Below are 13,591 nucleotides of genomic sequence, written 5' to 3' on the forward strand. Positions count from 1 at the left end.
CGGAACATGCGGGGGAGCGCCCTGCGGCCGGCACCGCCCCGCCCGCCTGCTGCAGCCTCGGTGTGCCCACGCGGCTGCCGCCCGTGCGCCCCTACGTGCCCCCCCCACACTTAGTGCCCCTAGTGCACCCGCCGCGTGCTTCCAGTGCACCCTTAGTGCGCCCAGTGCCACCTCAGTGAGCCCCCAGTGCAACTCCAGTGCATGCTTAGTGCCCCAGTGCCACCTCAGTGCCCCACTGCCTCCTCAGTGTCCCCAGGGCACCCCCAGTGTGCTTCCAGTGCACCCCTAGTGCCCCCCACTGCCACTTCAGTGAGCCCCCAGTGCAACTCCAGTGCACTCTTAGAGCCCCTGGTGCAACCCCCCACACTTAGTGTTCCCAGGGCACCCTCAGTGTGCCTCCAGTGCACCCTTAGTGCCCAGTGCCATCTCAGTGAGCCCCCAGTGCACCCTCAGTGTGCTTCCAGTGCATCCTTAGTGCCCCCCAGTGCCCTAAGTGCCCCCCAGTGCCCTAAGTGCTTCTCAGTGACTCCCCAGTGCACCCTCCATGCCTCCTCAGTGTCCCCCAGTGCCCCTTCATTGCCCCCCATGTGCCCTAAGTGCCTCTTCCATGCACTCACCCAGTGCACCCCCAGTGCCCTCAGTGCATCCCCAGTGCCCCCTCTGTGTCCCCTCAGCGCGCCCAGCTTCCCCCTCAGTGCCTCTCCAGTGTCCCCAGCTGCCCCTTCAGTGCCCAGGGCTCTGCCATCTGCGGACGAGTTCCCCTCCACCCCAGCCTGGGTCCTGGCCCATGAAAGGAGAGCCAGGCTGTGGGCACAGCCAGAGCCAGCGCCGCCCCCCCCCCCACCCAGGTGTTTTTGGCTGGATGGGGAGAACCAGGGTAGGCTGCAGGGCTGCCCCACGAGGCTGGAGCAGGGCATCCAGCGCCAGGGCTGTCGTGCAGAGGGCACGGGACACTCCCGTGGGAAAGCGCTGGGATCTTACATAAGGCAGAGGTGTGGCCGGCTTAGTGGTCTGAGCCGAGCCCAGCAAACCCGGCCCTCCCTCCTCTGACACGGGCGCCTTTGACCTTGGCCAGGTCCCTTCGGGGCTGTGCCCCAGCTCTCCCATCTGCTTGGCAGAGCCGGTAATACTAACTCACCTCCCTCGGAGGGGTGTTGTTCAGATTAATTAGTTGACGTCTGTAAGAGCACTTTGAAGCGGCTAAGCACCGGGTATTATTCTGAGCAGAGCGGGCAGGGCTCCAAGTCTGTGGAGCACAGCAGAGGCAGAGCACGCTGGCTGCACCTGACTGCAATGTGTTGAGCTTATTATCCGTGTTTAATGGAGTAAGGCAGGGCGGGGGAAAGGCATTCATAAAACGCAGTGCCAAAAAATGACTCTTCTGAGCACTTTCAATTGAAAAATTGCCACAAGCGGCAGGGAAATAAGTGAGAGAGGGCCCCAAAGTCACCCTAGGCAAATGCTTTACCACCCACTGAAAGAGACTTGCCACCCCAGCTGAGCTATTACATAATCGTGGCAGCTCTCCAGAGGGAACAGACGCAGAACATGCTAAATCTGTTTTCAATGTATTTAGCTATTATAAAAAATGTCTATACTTTGTAGTAATCCAGTGGCTAACAGCTTGATAAAACGCAGCTCCAGATCCAACACATTGCGCCATCCTTAGTGATTTCCACATGCCGTTGTGCGGCTGGCCCGGGAATATCCCAGCCCAAATGTCAAGGCGTGGGAATGGCACTGAGAGCAGAGAAGCATTTGGTGGTTCGAGCAAGGCAACATGCAAGACGTGCGAGATGAGGGGAGTGCAGCTGAGCCAAAAGGGACAGAAATCAGGGCGAGGGGTTGGTTTCACTGATACCACTGCGAGGTCAAAGGCTGATTGAGTACAGCTTCACTGGCAACGTGAGCAGGACACTGAGGGCCCCAGAAATCCTCATGCAAAAAAGGAAGGCCATGCATAGTGCTCACAAAGGAAGCTGGGTTGCCCTGGCATCCATTTCTCTGACTCGTTTACTGAAGGTGGAAGCAGGACCAAATGTGTATCAATTTATGGTAGGCCCTTTTGGTGGTAGGAGCTCGTATCCTGGGTTCTGACAGGGGGTTAGGACTTCTAGATTTTGGTCCCACTGCTGCCAGGGAGTTGCCATGGGACTTTTTGTAAATCACTTAAGCTTTCATGTCACAATTCTCTGCTTAGTTAGGGTCCTTTTATGCTGTTTGGGTACACATATGGGCCTTAAATTGGGTATGGATGCCTTTGAGGACATCTGTCTTCCACTCAGAGCCCATTGTAGCAGTGGACGGGGGTATGGCTAAAGTCCATTACTCTACAGGCAGAGCCATGGGAAGCAAAGTGGAAGCGAGGCCACAGAATTGAGGTTGCTGTAGCTCAGGACTCATCTACACTACAAATACAGCCTTTCTATGCTGGTGAAGCCTGTGATATTTACCTGTATGCCCATACCATTATATGGTATGGGCATACGGGTAAATATCCTGAATATGGAGACCATATTCCAGCATGGTTTATTTCCCTTCACTGAACTGCAAGAAGCATCTGTATACAAGAAAACTGTGGCTTCACTACTATGTTGTGGGGGGGGGATGGAGGGGGGGGAAGAGGGAGCAGAAATGGTACTGCTTTAAACACACAGGCACAGCAAATTTGGCAAAACCTTTAAGTATACACAAGGTCTTAAGTGGAGAGCCAGGAAGACCCCTGAAAAGCATCCAAACTCCACAAGTCCAGGAACAAAATAGGCAAGAGCAGGGCCAGCCATGAAAGCATTGCAAGTAAGTAGCAGGACTTACCTATCTTAGTGGGGTTTGGGAAGGTTTAACTCTTTGATCTCTTTGATTCTCAGATGCCAGCTATTATGCAAATGCTAACAGTGCTTATGGTGGTGTAGCTGCCAAAGCAACCTATTGATTTGGAGGGCTGGGATCATTTTCCTTGCTGCACGTGGCACAAGTAGAGGCAAGCTCACAAGACACAAGGTATATTTATCCAGATAAGGTGATAACAAAACTTGGTACGGAAAGTTTGTCAAAGGTTTCCCTATCTCATCCTGTGGCTCCTGGGACCGTCAGGAGCATGAGGTCAACAAGTGCTTTGCTGGTGAACAGAGATAATGTTTTATGCTAGTATAGGTGGCATGTTCGTTTCAAAGTACACCATCATTGGATGAGTGTGTGGTTGCATGAGAAGCCTTAAGAAAGTTTAGTACTGTTGACCTGTGACCTCAGAGGGTGATTCAGTTGACTCTACTCTTGCTAGGCCCCAGAGGTCAGTTTTCTAGAAACCGTAGTTGCAAGACCCCTGTGGTATCCACTGCTTAAACAATGCGCCCATGGTGGTAGTGACTGAGAGCATCAAAACGAAAGTACGCTGTGGGGATCTGGTCTCATCTGTGTTTCATAGCTCCAGCTTGAAACTGTATGACCCAGCCTAGCATTCATTGCCATGGCCAGCCACTCATTTCAAACATCTTCAGGTCTTGGCCCTTAAGACATGATGTGGCAAACACTTATATGTTTAAGTGCCAAGGTAGTTGCGTTGACTTGAAAGGAGTTACTCATGTGCTGAGAATTAAGCATGTAGGGCCAGGACCTTCAATTGTAAGCTCTTCAGAGCAGAGATTGTCTTTATTAATGTTTCCCAGGGTGGCACTTAAATACACTCGGTAATAACTGTCACAAAAGTGAGGTTGACTCATTGGCTGTTAATTACTACAACTGCGATAAATATGTAAAGCAAACTGCATAAATAATGAGAAGTAAAACTCTTTGTTTTAAAGATCTAAGCTGCTTGTTGTGACACTGAGGAGGAAATTAGAAATGATTTTAACCTACTAGTCTTGTTTCACCATCTAAAATGTTTCTTTATCAAAGCATAGGAATAATTAAGGTTCATAGCAGCAGGCTTCTTATGGCAAGGTCCAACTTTTAGGGTCAGGGTTTGCTATTTTTTCCTCGTTCTGAGTTTTATGTTTAAAGTCAAAATAGATGCGGGCCAATGCATGCACGTGGGCTGTTTGACTTTTGCCTGCTCTGAGAGATATTTAGTGCATTCCTGCTTTTACCGGGCGTACGCTTGCTAAACAATACTCTGTATCAGGATTTACTGATGACCTTAAGGGTGGTTGGCAAAGATCCCCCTAAAAAGAGGGCCCCTCATGAAGTTATTACATTCTTGGGCATCAAGTTCGATTGAGGGAGAATTGAATTACACTCTCCTGTCGAGCTACTGCTTCTGCTTCCATAAACTAAGGCTGATGAGGTTATCAATTTGCTGCCACGGTTTTGTTTGCAGAGCTCCCTCTCCATGGCAGGTTCTTTTATGACACCTCATAGGGACTAAAGCAAAATGGTAAAAGAACTGGCATTATTTTCCAGAGCCACTCAGGGAGAATCTGGCCTTTTGAATGGTAGTTTTAGAGCATTTGAGTATCATAGGATAGCAACAGCTCGTGTCCAATGGGGATTTGTAGTTATTTACAGATACATTAGCAAGGAAGGGCTTGGATGTTGTTTTCCAAGGTGTGCAAGGGCTGGCTAAAGGAACTGAGTGCATGGAGCTTTCTCCTCCAGAGCAGTTTCCCTCATAATTACGAAAATGGGAATTTTGGGGTGCAAAGTTCCTAAAATCATTGGCACTTGTGTCTGATTAGAGAATATGTGGGCAGTACAGAGAGCTAACAGATGGGTAGTTGATTCAGGCTTACGATAAGGTTACTGAGGGTGGTTTTGTTTTAAAATGTCTCTTACTTAATATATCCATGAAGGCCAGGCATGTGCCTGTGGCCTGTAATCAAATAGCCAACTCACCCTCTTTCTCTCTCGCTCTCATTTCCAGCAGTCTCGTTTCAGATTACTGGCACCGGAGGTTAAAGAACAGCCATGCCTGTACCAGAAGCCCTCTGGAAGCTAAGGTTATCCAGGGTAGGTGGAGCGTTATGGACATAGCTAGCTCACAGCACATGATGGACATAATCTAGCGTCTTTATAATTAACACAGGTTACTTTCCACAAAGGTAAAAGTTCAGGAGGATATGGGTTGTTCTAGTGTAACATGTTGTTCTCTTTGATCTGGGAGTGTGGGAGAAGCTAGGTTTATTCCTCAGCTAGTTTTGAGTCAGAAAGAGCGTCAATTCTGTTCCCAAGACAGGCAGATCTCAGACCTCAGCTCTGGCCTTTGCCGTGAGAAGAATGTCAAAGTGCTGAGGGAGGCAACAGGGAGCTGTCAGCTAGACAATACAGTATCATTTATCAAATACTGACAGCTTTACTTGAGATTGAAGTGTGCAATAGTTAAGCTCCTTGTAGCACTTACTGAACCAATTTTAGGAGTGTTCAGGATCAGGGTCCTAGGCTGCCTTTCAGAGAGATCTGGGCATGTTATTTCTTAATATTATTGTTATGGGCAAGTCTGCGTGAATCCACATTCACCAAAGGGAAGGATCGAAACAGTTGGATTGTGCAGGTTAACTATGTAGGACATCAGATACAGTTCTTTGTCCAGTAAGACCTACTTCTGCTGATACATTACTCAGTTCAGCTGGTGCATTGCAAGTACTTGCAAAAGCTTGGACTTAACTCATCCAAATGTATCCCCATTAGATATGTGTGGGCTGCTGTTAGCATCTCAATAGCTCGGCTGGCTGTGACACAACATAGGCTCAAAAACGTTATCTGCAAGGTCCCAAAGTCATTTTATTAATGTATGCTCATTCCTTTGGCACTTACCATCTTATTAGCTAGTTCTTTATTAGGCTACAATGGCATAGTTCTAAATGTTACTACTGCTGTGTGGTTATTCTCTGATTTAAAGAGTCTATACTTGGTGTCCTGGCTAAGGAAATGGCCGCTCCTCAATAAAGACCCATGGACTGCATACACCGGCCGTCTTATGTACAAAAGCAAAGCTGGAGTCACTTATTAAAACATACATGAAGTAGAGTCAAGGGAAAGCCATTCTTCTCTTTGTATGAAGTTGTTTGCCAGCACTAAATGTGCCAGTGGATGTACACGTTGGAGAAAACTATTGGGAGGTGGCAACGTTGTTGGATGGTATAATTCATAAGAAAAGACTTTTGCCAGCTTTCAAACTCTGTTTAATAAAATGCTGTTGGTTCGCCAAGACATTATATCCTGGCCTTGTGTTGAGAAAACTAAACCCATATAGGACAATAGGGATAGAAATCCACACACCATGTGCTGTTTAACTGTGTCGCTGCTCTACCTCTCTAGTGTCTTGTGAGAAGTAAATCTAGGCATACACACATGTCCGCACATGCACACATTTATTTGCAGTGCTTCAGCAACTGGCTTCATTCTCCTTAACTCTCTTGCACCACTCTCTGACAGTATCATTACCAGAACCTGAGCCCACTAGTCTCACGTTACGTCTATAGGGGTAATTTAAAAGGATACTCCGTGTCCTCTCTACTGCAGCACTGCTATTGCCTATTCATATTTTGGAGACGGCAGTGGAGTGATAGGACTTACCTGGGTCATTCTGCAACAGACAGGCAGGAAAGGTAGTTGGTTGTAGGGGTGGAGAGGAGCAAACAGCAGTGTGGCCCTGAAAGTTGTCCTGCTCAGGAGAATGAGTTTGCTTCCCCACTGATTGTCCCTAAATAGCCCAGATACCAGGAGTCAGGAGACTTGAATCATATCCTTGGCTCTCCCACTAACCCAATGCTTTTAGAAAGTGTTTTGAGATCTGTAGATAAAAGGTGTCCCCAGGACTTCATAATTTATTTATATTTTACTGGCATCCAAATTCCCCCAGTCAGGATCACTGCCACGGAGTACTTTCAATCTAAGAACAGATTATTATTTCAATTTGACTGTGGTAAGCACAACGACAGGCTTGTGTGACAACTGATTTAGCTCCTAGCTTTGAGGCAGGTCTTTATAACTTGGTAATTATGTTAAAAAAAAAAAAAAGAAAAGAAAATTTTCAGTAAGGAACAAATAAAGCCAGGCAGCATGCTCCCCTTCCAGTTAAAGCCAGAATACAGATCACTTACCCCTTGCCCTCCAGACTTCAGACACTGCCTCCTGGACAAGAGTTGCGTGACCTGTATGCTAACAGCATCTGGAATGACTGCTAATCAGTTCAGGGGAACTTGGCCTGTACTGTAAATATCGTTAACATCAATAGCACGTTAAAAGCTATTGGTAATGGTTTGTCGCAAAGGTGAACGGAGAAGCAAATATGTGAGGGAAACGTGGCATATTGCAGCAGTAGAGGCTTTTGACATATTATGGAGGGACAGAAAACAACATTTCTAAGGTGAAACTGTCAGAGCGAATTGTAAACGGAGAATTATGTCGGGTATCTGTGCTCTCTCTTTATGAATATTTCTTGGGCAGAATTGCTGCTCATTAATTGAAGGCGGCAACTGTTTTGATGTGCTAGGAGCTACTTCTGAGCACGCACACGGGCGACTGATTTATATGTGCTGTCTGCACACTGGAGGAGGAAAGAAGGATTTACTGGTTCTTAACTTGCTGGTATTTAACATATGCTTGACCCCTCTGGATAACTGTTACAGGAAGAACGCAGTGGGGAAAGGTGCGGCAGTTGTTTTTTGCTTAACAACGGACTGCCTTCAAACACACAGGGCAAGCCAGCTATCTACATAGCAATGTTTCCTGGTTACTCGATGAAAAAAAGTCTCTGGACCTGAATGTCATTGAGCTTCAGAGTAATCTGGAACCCAGACAGTGCAATGCTCAGTTTCTCTAAAGCAGCCAAACCAACCTCCCCACATCTGAATCCCTGTGCACTTTCAGCTTAGTCACCTCTGTATCCCAAACCAGATGTGCTTTGGAGGGGAGGGTGGGAGAGAAAGGAGGGCATGACTGTCTCTGTAAAATCTTCTGGAATATACTCTACACAGACCTTGAATAGATTCTGAAGTAGTCGCGGTGGGCCTGTGCATAGTCAAGATTATATATAGGTTTGCTCATCACATTCCTCAGATGTGAAACATTATTTGCCAAACTGAGATGTAGATGTAGCAAGTCCTATATTCTAACCTAAGCAGCACCTAAAGGAGTCACAGATCTGCAGTTGAGTTGAACCTATAGTCAGCTGGAACAGAAAGCCAAAAATAAACCTAACATACATTGCCTTACAAAAAGGACTCCATATTGACAGTAGTGTCACCCATTTCACTCTTCTGCTGTTAGGACAGACAGGGAAGCTATCCCCAAAAGTATGCTCTCTTTCCCAGATGTGTAGCACACTTTCTGCAATGGGGCTTTACAGAATGTAATGGGGGTTTTTCAGCCCTGCCCACATAAACAACCCAATCATTTCCGTCTAAGTGAATGGAAACAAGGTGGGATGATGCTGTCTCCCCCACAACTACTGCACCTTCTTAAGCATCAAATAAGCAGGCAAAAGAAATGGAGTGCCAGCAAAAGTGGCACAATGACATCAAAGATAATAAATGTGAAATTTATTGTCAAGGTTTAGCATTATGTTTGCTGTAACATAAGTTGCATGCATGTTGAGTCACTATGCTTCTTTCACTCTTAGATAGTAAAGTTCATGCATGTCCTGGAAAGTGTTGGTACATGTCATTGCTTTATCCTGAAATGCTACCAACTCTCCTTCTTAATTTTCTCATAAAAAATCAGCACTAACTGAGTTATTCTACCTACCACTGAACCACATTTGAAGAGGAGTCAGAATTACCTTTTAAAAATTATTTATAAGGCATTCATCACTTTGGATTCCAAAATGAATGTACTCTTGAGGTCACTCACTACAACCAGCTCTGGGGTGGAATATGGCAGCAGTCCTGCAGGGGAGCTCAGATACACATGTGGAAGACACGTTCTGATGAGCTAGCTAGAATGATATGCAGCAGCTTTGCAAAGGGATGATTTGCTGGCACTCCATCTTTAAGGGAATGCACAAATGTGAGAAATCGTGTAAGGGATCAACCACTCTATATGCACACAATTCAAGAAACTCCGAAGAAAGTCTCATTGCCTATGTTATACAGGAGACTAGACTAGATTGTCACAATGGTCCATTCTGGCCTCAGTCTCTGAATCTGTGCAATGAAGAAAGTCCCTGTTCCATGGAAAACAGGCTATCTGCAGCTGGTGCTGATGTGCTCTGTACAGAGCCTTAGTAGATATTTCAACACAAAGGTTCCCACATGAATTCTTACCTAATGCCAAAATGGCAAACAGAAGTCTTATTTTACAAGCCTGGGCCAAAGACAGCTTCAAGCATGTTGGGCCCCAGATATGAAAAATGATTATTTTATTTCAGATTGTGAAAATAAGTAACCAGCTCTGTCATAAACAGCCAAAGAACAGTGTTTTATTGAGGCCATGTGGTGTCCAGAGTTTCTCTGTATGATCTGAATTAGCTGCCTGCCTTTGCGTCACTAATTCTGTCTCCACCCAGTCGTAGTTTAGGAACAGATACTGTAATATCCCCACGGATTTCCAGACTGTTAGTGGGTATCCTTTAACTATGAAGTCATTAGAAAACTGGTTTTGTCTAATTTTTTAAAATCAGCTTTTAGGTTCCGTTTTCTAACTTGTCATGCATTACAGGTTTCCCCAGTATCTGTGTACCAGCAAGAAGACTTACAAGAGACATCACAGATTCAACATCCCCTGACACCTAGATCTGATGCTCCTTCTTCCTTTTCTTTTGCCATCATGGAGAAGATGATGAACACATTTGCACTTATAGAGAAATCCTGTACTGTGCAGGGGGGAGTTCAGGTCTCTGTTATGAAATCCCCCCCCTCCCCTTTCTGCTTCTGAAAGCAGAAAGGATCTTTAAGCCTGAAACCAGAAAGCAGGCTCTCAAGAAATACCAAAGAGAAGGGGGTTCCCTATTTCAGAAGAGCCGTCAAAGAACTTTACACCAAGCTCTGATCTGGACCCGACTGTAAGACACACGAGTGCAGCACATGCCAGCTATTCTCAGCAGCACATGGCTGGTAGGCAGGCAGAGTGTTACGTAGAGTTTCTAAATAGCCATAATTCCTTCTTAGGTCAATGAGGGCTGCAGGTGCATGGCACTTCTGCAAATCCGGCCACCACAATAGAGAAGGGGTGTTTCTCGAAGGCACCAAGTACATAGGAAGCAGCCAGCTCCTGCTGACTTCTAAAGCCCTTTGCGCCTTTGAAAATCTCTCTCTGGTGCCTAAAATTTGTAGTTAGAAACCTAAGATTAGTCCCTTCACTTTGAAAGCTTTCCTTACATCTTTGCATCAAAAATTTCTGATCTAAGCAAAGTGTAATCCAGATTAATTTCCACAATGCTGATCACTGGCTCCTTTTAGCCATGGAGCCAAACTTTGCTGATAGTAATGTGTCTGTCACCACTAATTTACAATTATGTAACAGTAGCATGATTTAAAAGATATAATCCTTTTAATAGGATACAGGAGGATGAAAATTAACAGTTGTCTGGCTGGGCTACCAAACTTGGCAGACAAGTTGTTTTCCTGCCTGAAGAAGCCAGTTTATGTAGAATTCAGACAATTGGCTACTATGATCATTCAAATCTAATCATGGCTTTCTGGACCTTCTTGTATAGAAAGGTGTGGCTCTATACCACATACTGTGTTTACCAGCCTGTGTATGTACACTTATGTACTTCTGTCATGTGGCAGGATAGGACTGAGCAGAAGTATGGAGCGTGGTATTTTGTAACAGTGTGCATGCAGGAAGGGCCTCCCTGACAGACCACACCTCTTCTCTAGGGCCTGCCAAATCATCTGCACAAAAGATGGCCTATTAAAAGAACTCTGGAAGAGAAAACCATTTCTGTTTAGAATGAATAAACTGGGAGCAATGGTTAGGTAGGCTGAAACCCAAACCTGGGGGAGCTACTCCTTATGTCCCCAAATAAATGTCTCATTTCAAAGCTCCTCTCCACATTACACAATTGAACTTGCAGGATTGCGAACAGGCCAAGTCCTCAAATGATGGAAATGAGTCTAATGTAGCTCTGCTGACATCAGATGACAGTCCGCCCCAGCCAAGGGTGTGGCCGGCAGACTCGGCCGGGATGTGGGACTGAAGAACAAACACTCTAGTGAAGAGCTGTTTCATATTGGTTTGCAGCTTCTCCTGAAGGGTTTCTGATTAAAATAAACTGTTTCCATGTGGATATATTCGTAGGGATTCCCAGTTCTGTCCTTTTCACACACATGCACTTGCGTGGGTATGCGCTGTTCAGGCACACACTGGGTTTGGCATAGGCTAAAGGATAAAAAAAAAATCTTTGAGATCCCTGTGCTGTGTTGCTGGCAGGGTAACACTAAATAAGAGATATGGGAAGGGTTGCAAGCCCTATAGCCCACTTCCCAGATCAGATGTTTGCTATTTCCACTTGGGTGTTCTCAGCAGTGGCTTCTTGAAGCTTTCTAACTGCACTTTCTCCTTGTGTTTAATGGTGACCCGGTGCTGCAGTTCCATTGAGACAGCTCAGCCAGTAGCTGCTTTCCTATCTGAGCATCTCCCCTTTTTGGGTCCAACAAGCAGGTGCTATGAGCCAGTATCACTCTGGAACGCTAGCTATTCTGCAGACTTGTAATAGTTTAGGTCTGCCTAACTTCTACTTCTCTTGATTCTTTCAAAAGACTGTTTTTGGCGCTCTGACCATTCCCACACTGCATCACTGAGTATATCTACATGGTTGGTTCTGTTAGAGAGACACCCAGTGTAGCTTTAAAATAAGAGGCAGTACGAACACAGCAGCATGGAGCTCTGTGCAGCCACATTTACTAAGCTAATTGTCCGATATCCCAGTCTGCAGTGCACACGTACCCATTATGAGGCAGGTGTCTCAAGCGGTCACCACGACAGGCATGCACAGACTCTGCAAAAGTCATCAGCCAGCTTTATAAATGGCTGGACTTCTTTCACATCCTTTGATCTGGACATTTTCCAGCTGGTTCTCAGGTTCTTAGCATCTAGCCAGAGTCCTTCAGAAGCCATCAGATATCTAATTCGGAGGGCTCAGTTCTCCTCAACTTCAGTTCACCTGCATCCAGTCTAATATTCTACTCATGGCACCCACATAGGAGATCTCAGAGCTCAGTACTGTAGGCTTGCATTGCCTCCTCTTTGATATTTCTTTCTCTTATAGTAAGAATTTCATCAGCTATAATCCTCCTGCCTGGGAATCCCTCCGGTGCCTAGTACAATTTTCCCTGGGATACCCCAAGAGCCAGCTGATCTCTTAGGCCCTTCCTCATAATGTGTCCTTATATTTCATCTGAAGAGGGACCACAGCAACTGTTCTCCTTCCACTCCTACGTTGTGGGGACTCTGATGTTATACCATCAGGAAACCCATGGTTCATACTGCCCTGATGCCCAGGGTGGTACTCTAAAAGATAACCTCTTTTGTTTCACAGACAGCCTGCATTTGCTTTTGGCCTCAGACTAGTTTTATTATACATCAGCAGCATCTGGTCACATTTCTCAAATCTAATATTGTTGCTGGAATTTGCTGTTGATTTTATATTGGTGTTAGCACAGAGCCTCATTAAACTCGTCTTGCTGCTGCTATTTTGGACATCTACATGTTCTAGCTGTAGTTTCCTACGGACCATCTATTTGAATGAAGAGTCCATCAGGGCATATTGTATCTGCTGTGTCTGGAAAACCTGGAAGGGCACGTTTCTAGGATGAAGCTAACTTGTCATTCTCTGTGGATGTGATTAGAGGCTTATTACTGAATTAGAGGATCATAAGCATAATAATGCACAGCTAAATGACTGGTTTCCAAAGTGTTTCTTCCTGGCTGTTTTTTTAATAGAATACAAGCCCCTCATTAGATGGACTTTTTGAAGAAGAGCATTGAAGAGGAAACCAGGAGGAAAGAGCAGCAGAGTGGCATGATTAGAAAATGGAGCAGGTTCTCATTAGGGTGCAGAACATGTAATAATTACTTAAGGAAGCATTATGGATGACAGGCATCATTTCATTCGGGATCCCACAGTGCCTGTAAACTTGCTCATCTGTGCCTTTGCTACAGGCCTGGAATATTTTATAGTTAAATCCAAGCACCAATTGTTTGAGGGGGTTTTCCTCCTCCTCTTTCTCAGGAAGCCTCTGGAATAGACATCTGATTGAAAAGCCGATTTGTCCGTTCTTCCCTGCTGCTGCAGCAATGGGTTATGGACTACAGAGCTTCAGGCTGCCAGTTTAAATCTGAACCTAGCCAGCAGTAATAATACTTGGTGGCCTGTAAGAACTGAGTGGCTATTCCAATCCAGTAGTAGGCTTTTGTACAACAATCACTACTTCTGTTGCATATCCAAACTTACGTTGACATGAATTGCTAAAGCACTGCAAACTGTGCTTTTCCAGGTTGTACTGTTTGGGCATCCTTGTTGATCGTTTCACTCAGAGAATGAGTCTGGAGTCCCTGAGATCTTTCTGCCCCCCTACTCCCACCTTCAGGGTGGGGGTTGTGGAACAACACACAGGAAGCTTTCATTTCTGTTCTCCATCTCATTCTCCTTATGTAAACAGGTGAAGGACTTCAGTCTCCTGGGCTTCCATCCAATGCCTTTAATGAGCAC

At 45.7% G+C, this 13,591-nt stretch overlaps 1 protein-coding gene and 1 long non-coding RNA gene across 2 annotated transcripts in view; one reads left to right on the forward strand and one right to left on the reverse strand.

Annotated features, from left to right (window-relative positions):
* Positions 1-1,132, reverse strand: part of BHLHE40 (basic helix-loop-helix family member e40) — a 7,050-nt gene extending 5,918 nt beyond the window's left edge. The window contains exon 1 of the mRNA XM_006026699.3: positions 982-1,132. Coding sequence (XP_006026761.3) covers positions 982-983 — 2 coding nt within the window. The 5' untranslated portion in view covers positions 984-1,132. The remainder of the gene's footprint in view (positions 1-981) is intronic.
* Positions 1,133-2,698: 1,566 nt separating this feature from the next.
* Positions 2,699-11,157, forward strand: LOC102379042. Its single transcript, XR_324188.2, has 3 exons — positions 2,699-3,000; positions 4,859-4,944; positions 9,595-11,157. It is a non-coding gene; the product is annotated as an uncharacterized LOC102379042 (long non-coding RNA).
* The last annotated feature ends 2,434 nt before the right edge of the window (positions 11,158-13,591 follow it).

This window comes from Alligator sinensis, unplaced genomic scaffold (genome assembly GCF_000455745.1).
Source record: "Alligator sinensis unplaced genomic scaffold, ASM45574v1 scaffold984_1, whole genome shotgun sequence".
In the NCBI taxonomy this organism is placed as follows: Eukaryota; Metazoa; Chordata; order Crocodylia; family Alligatoridae; genus Alligator; species Alligator sinensis.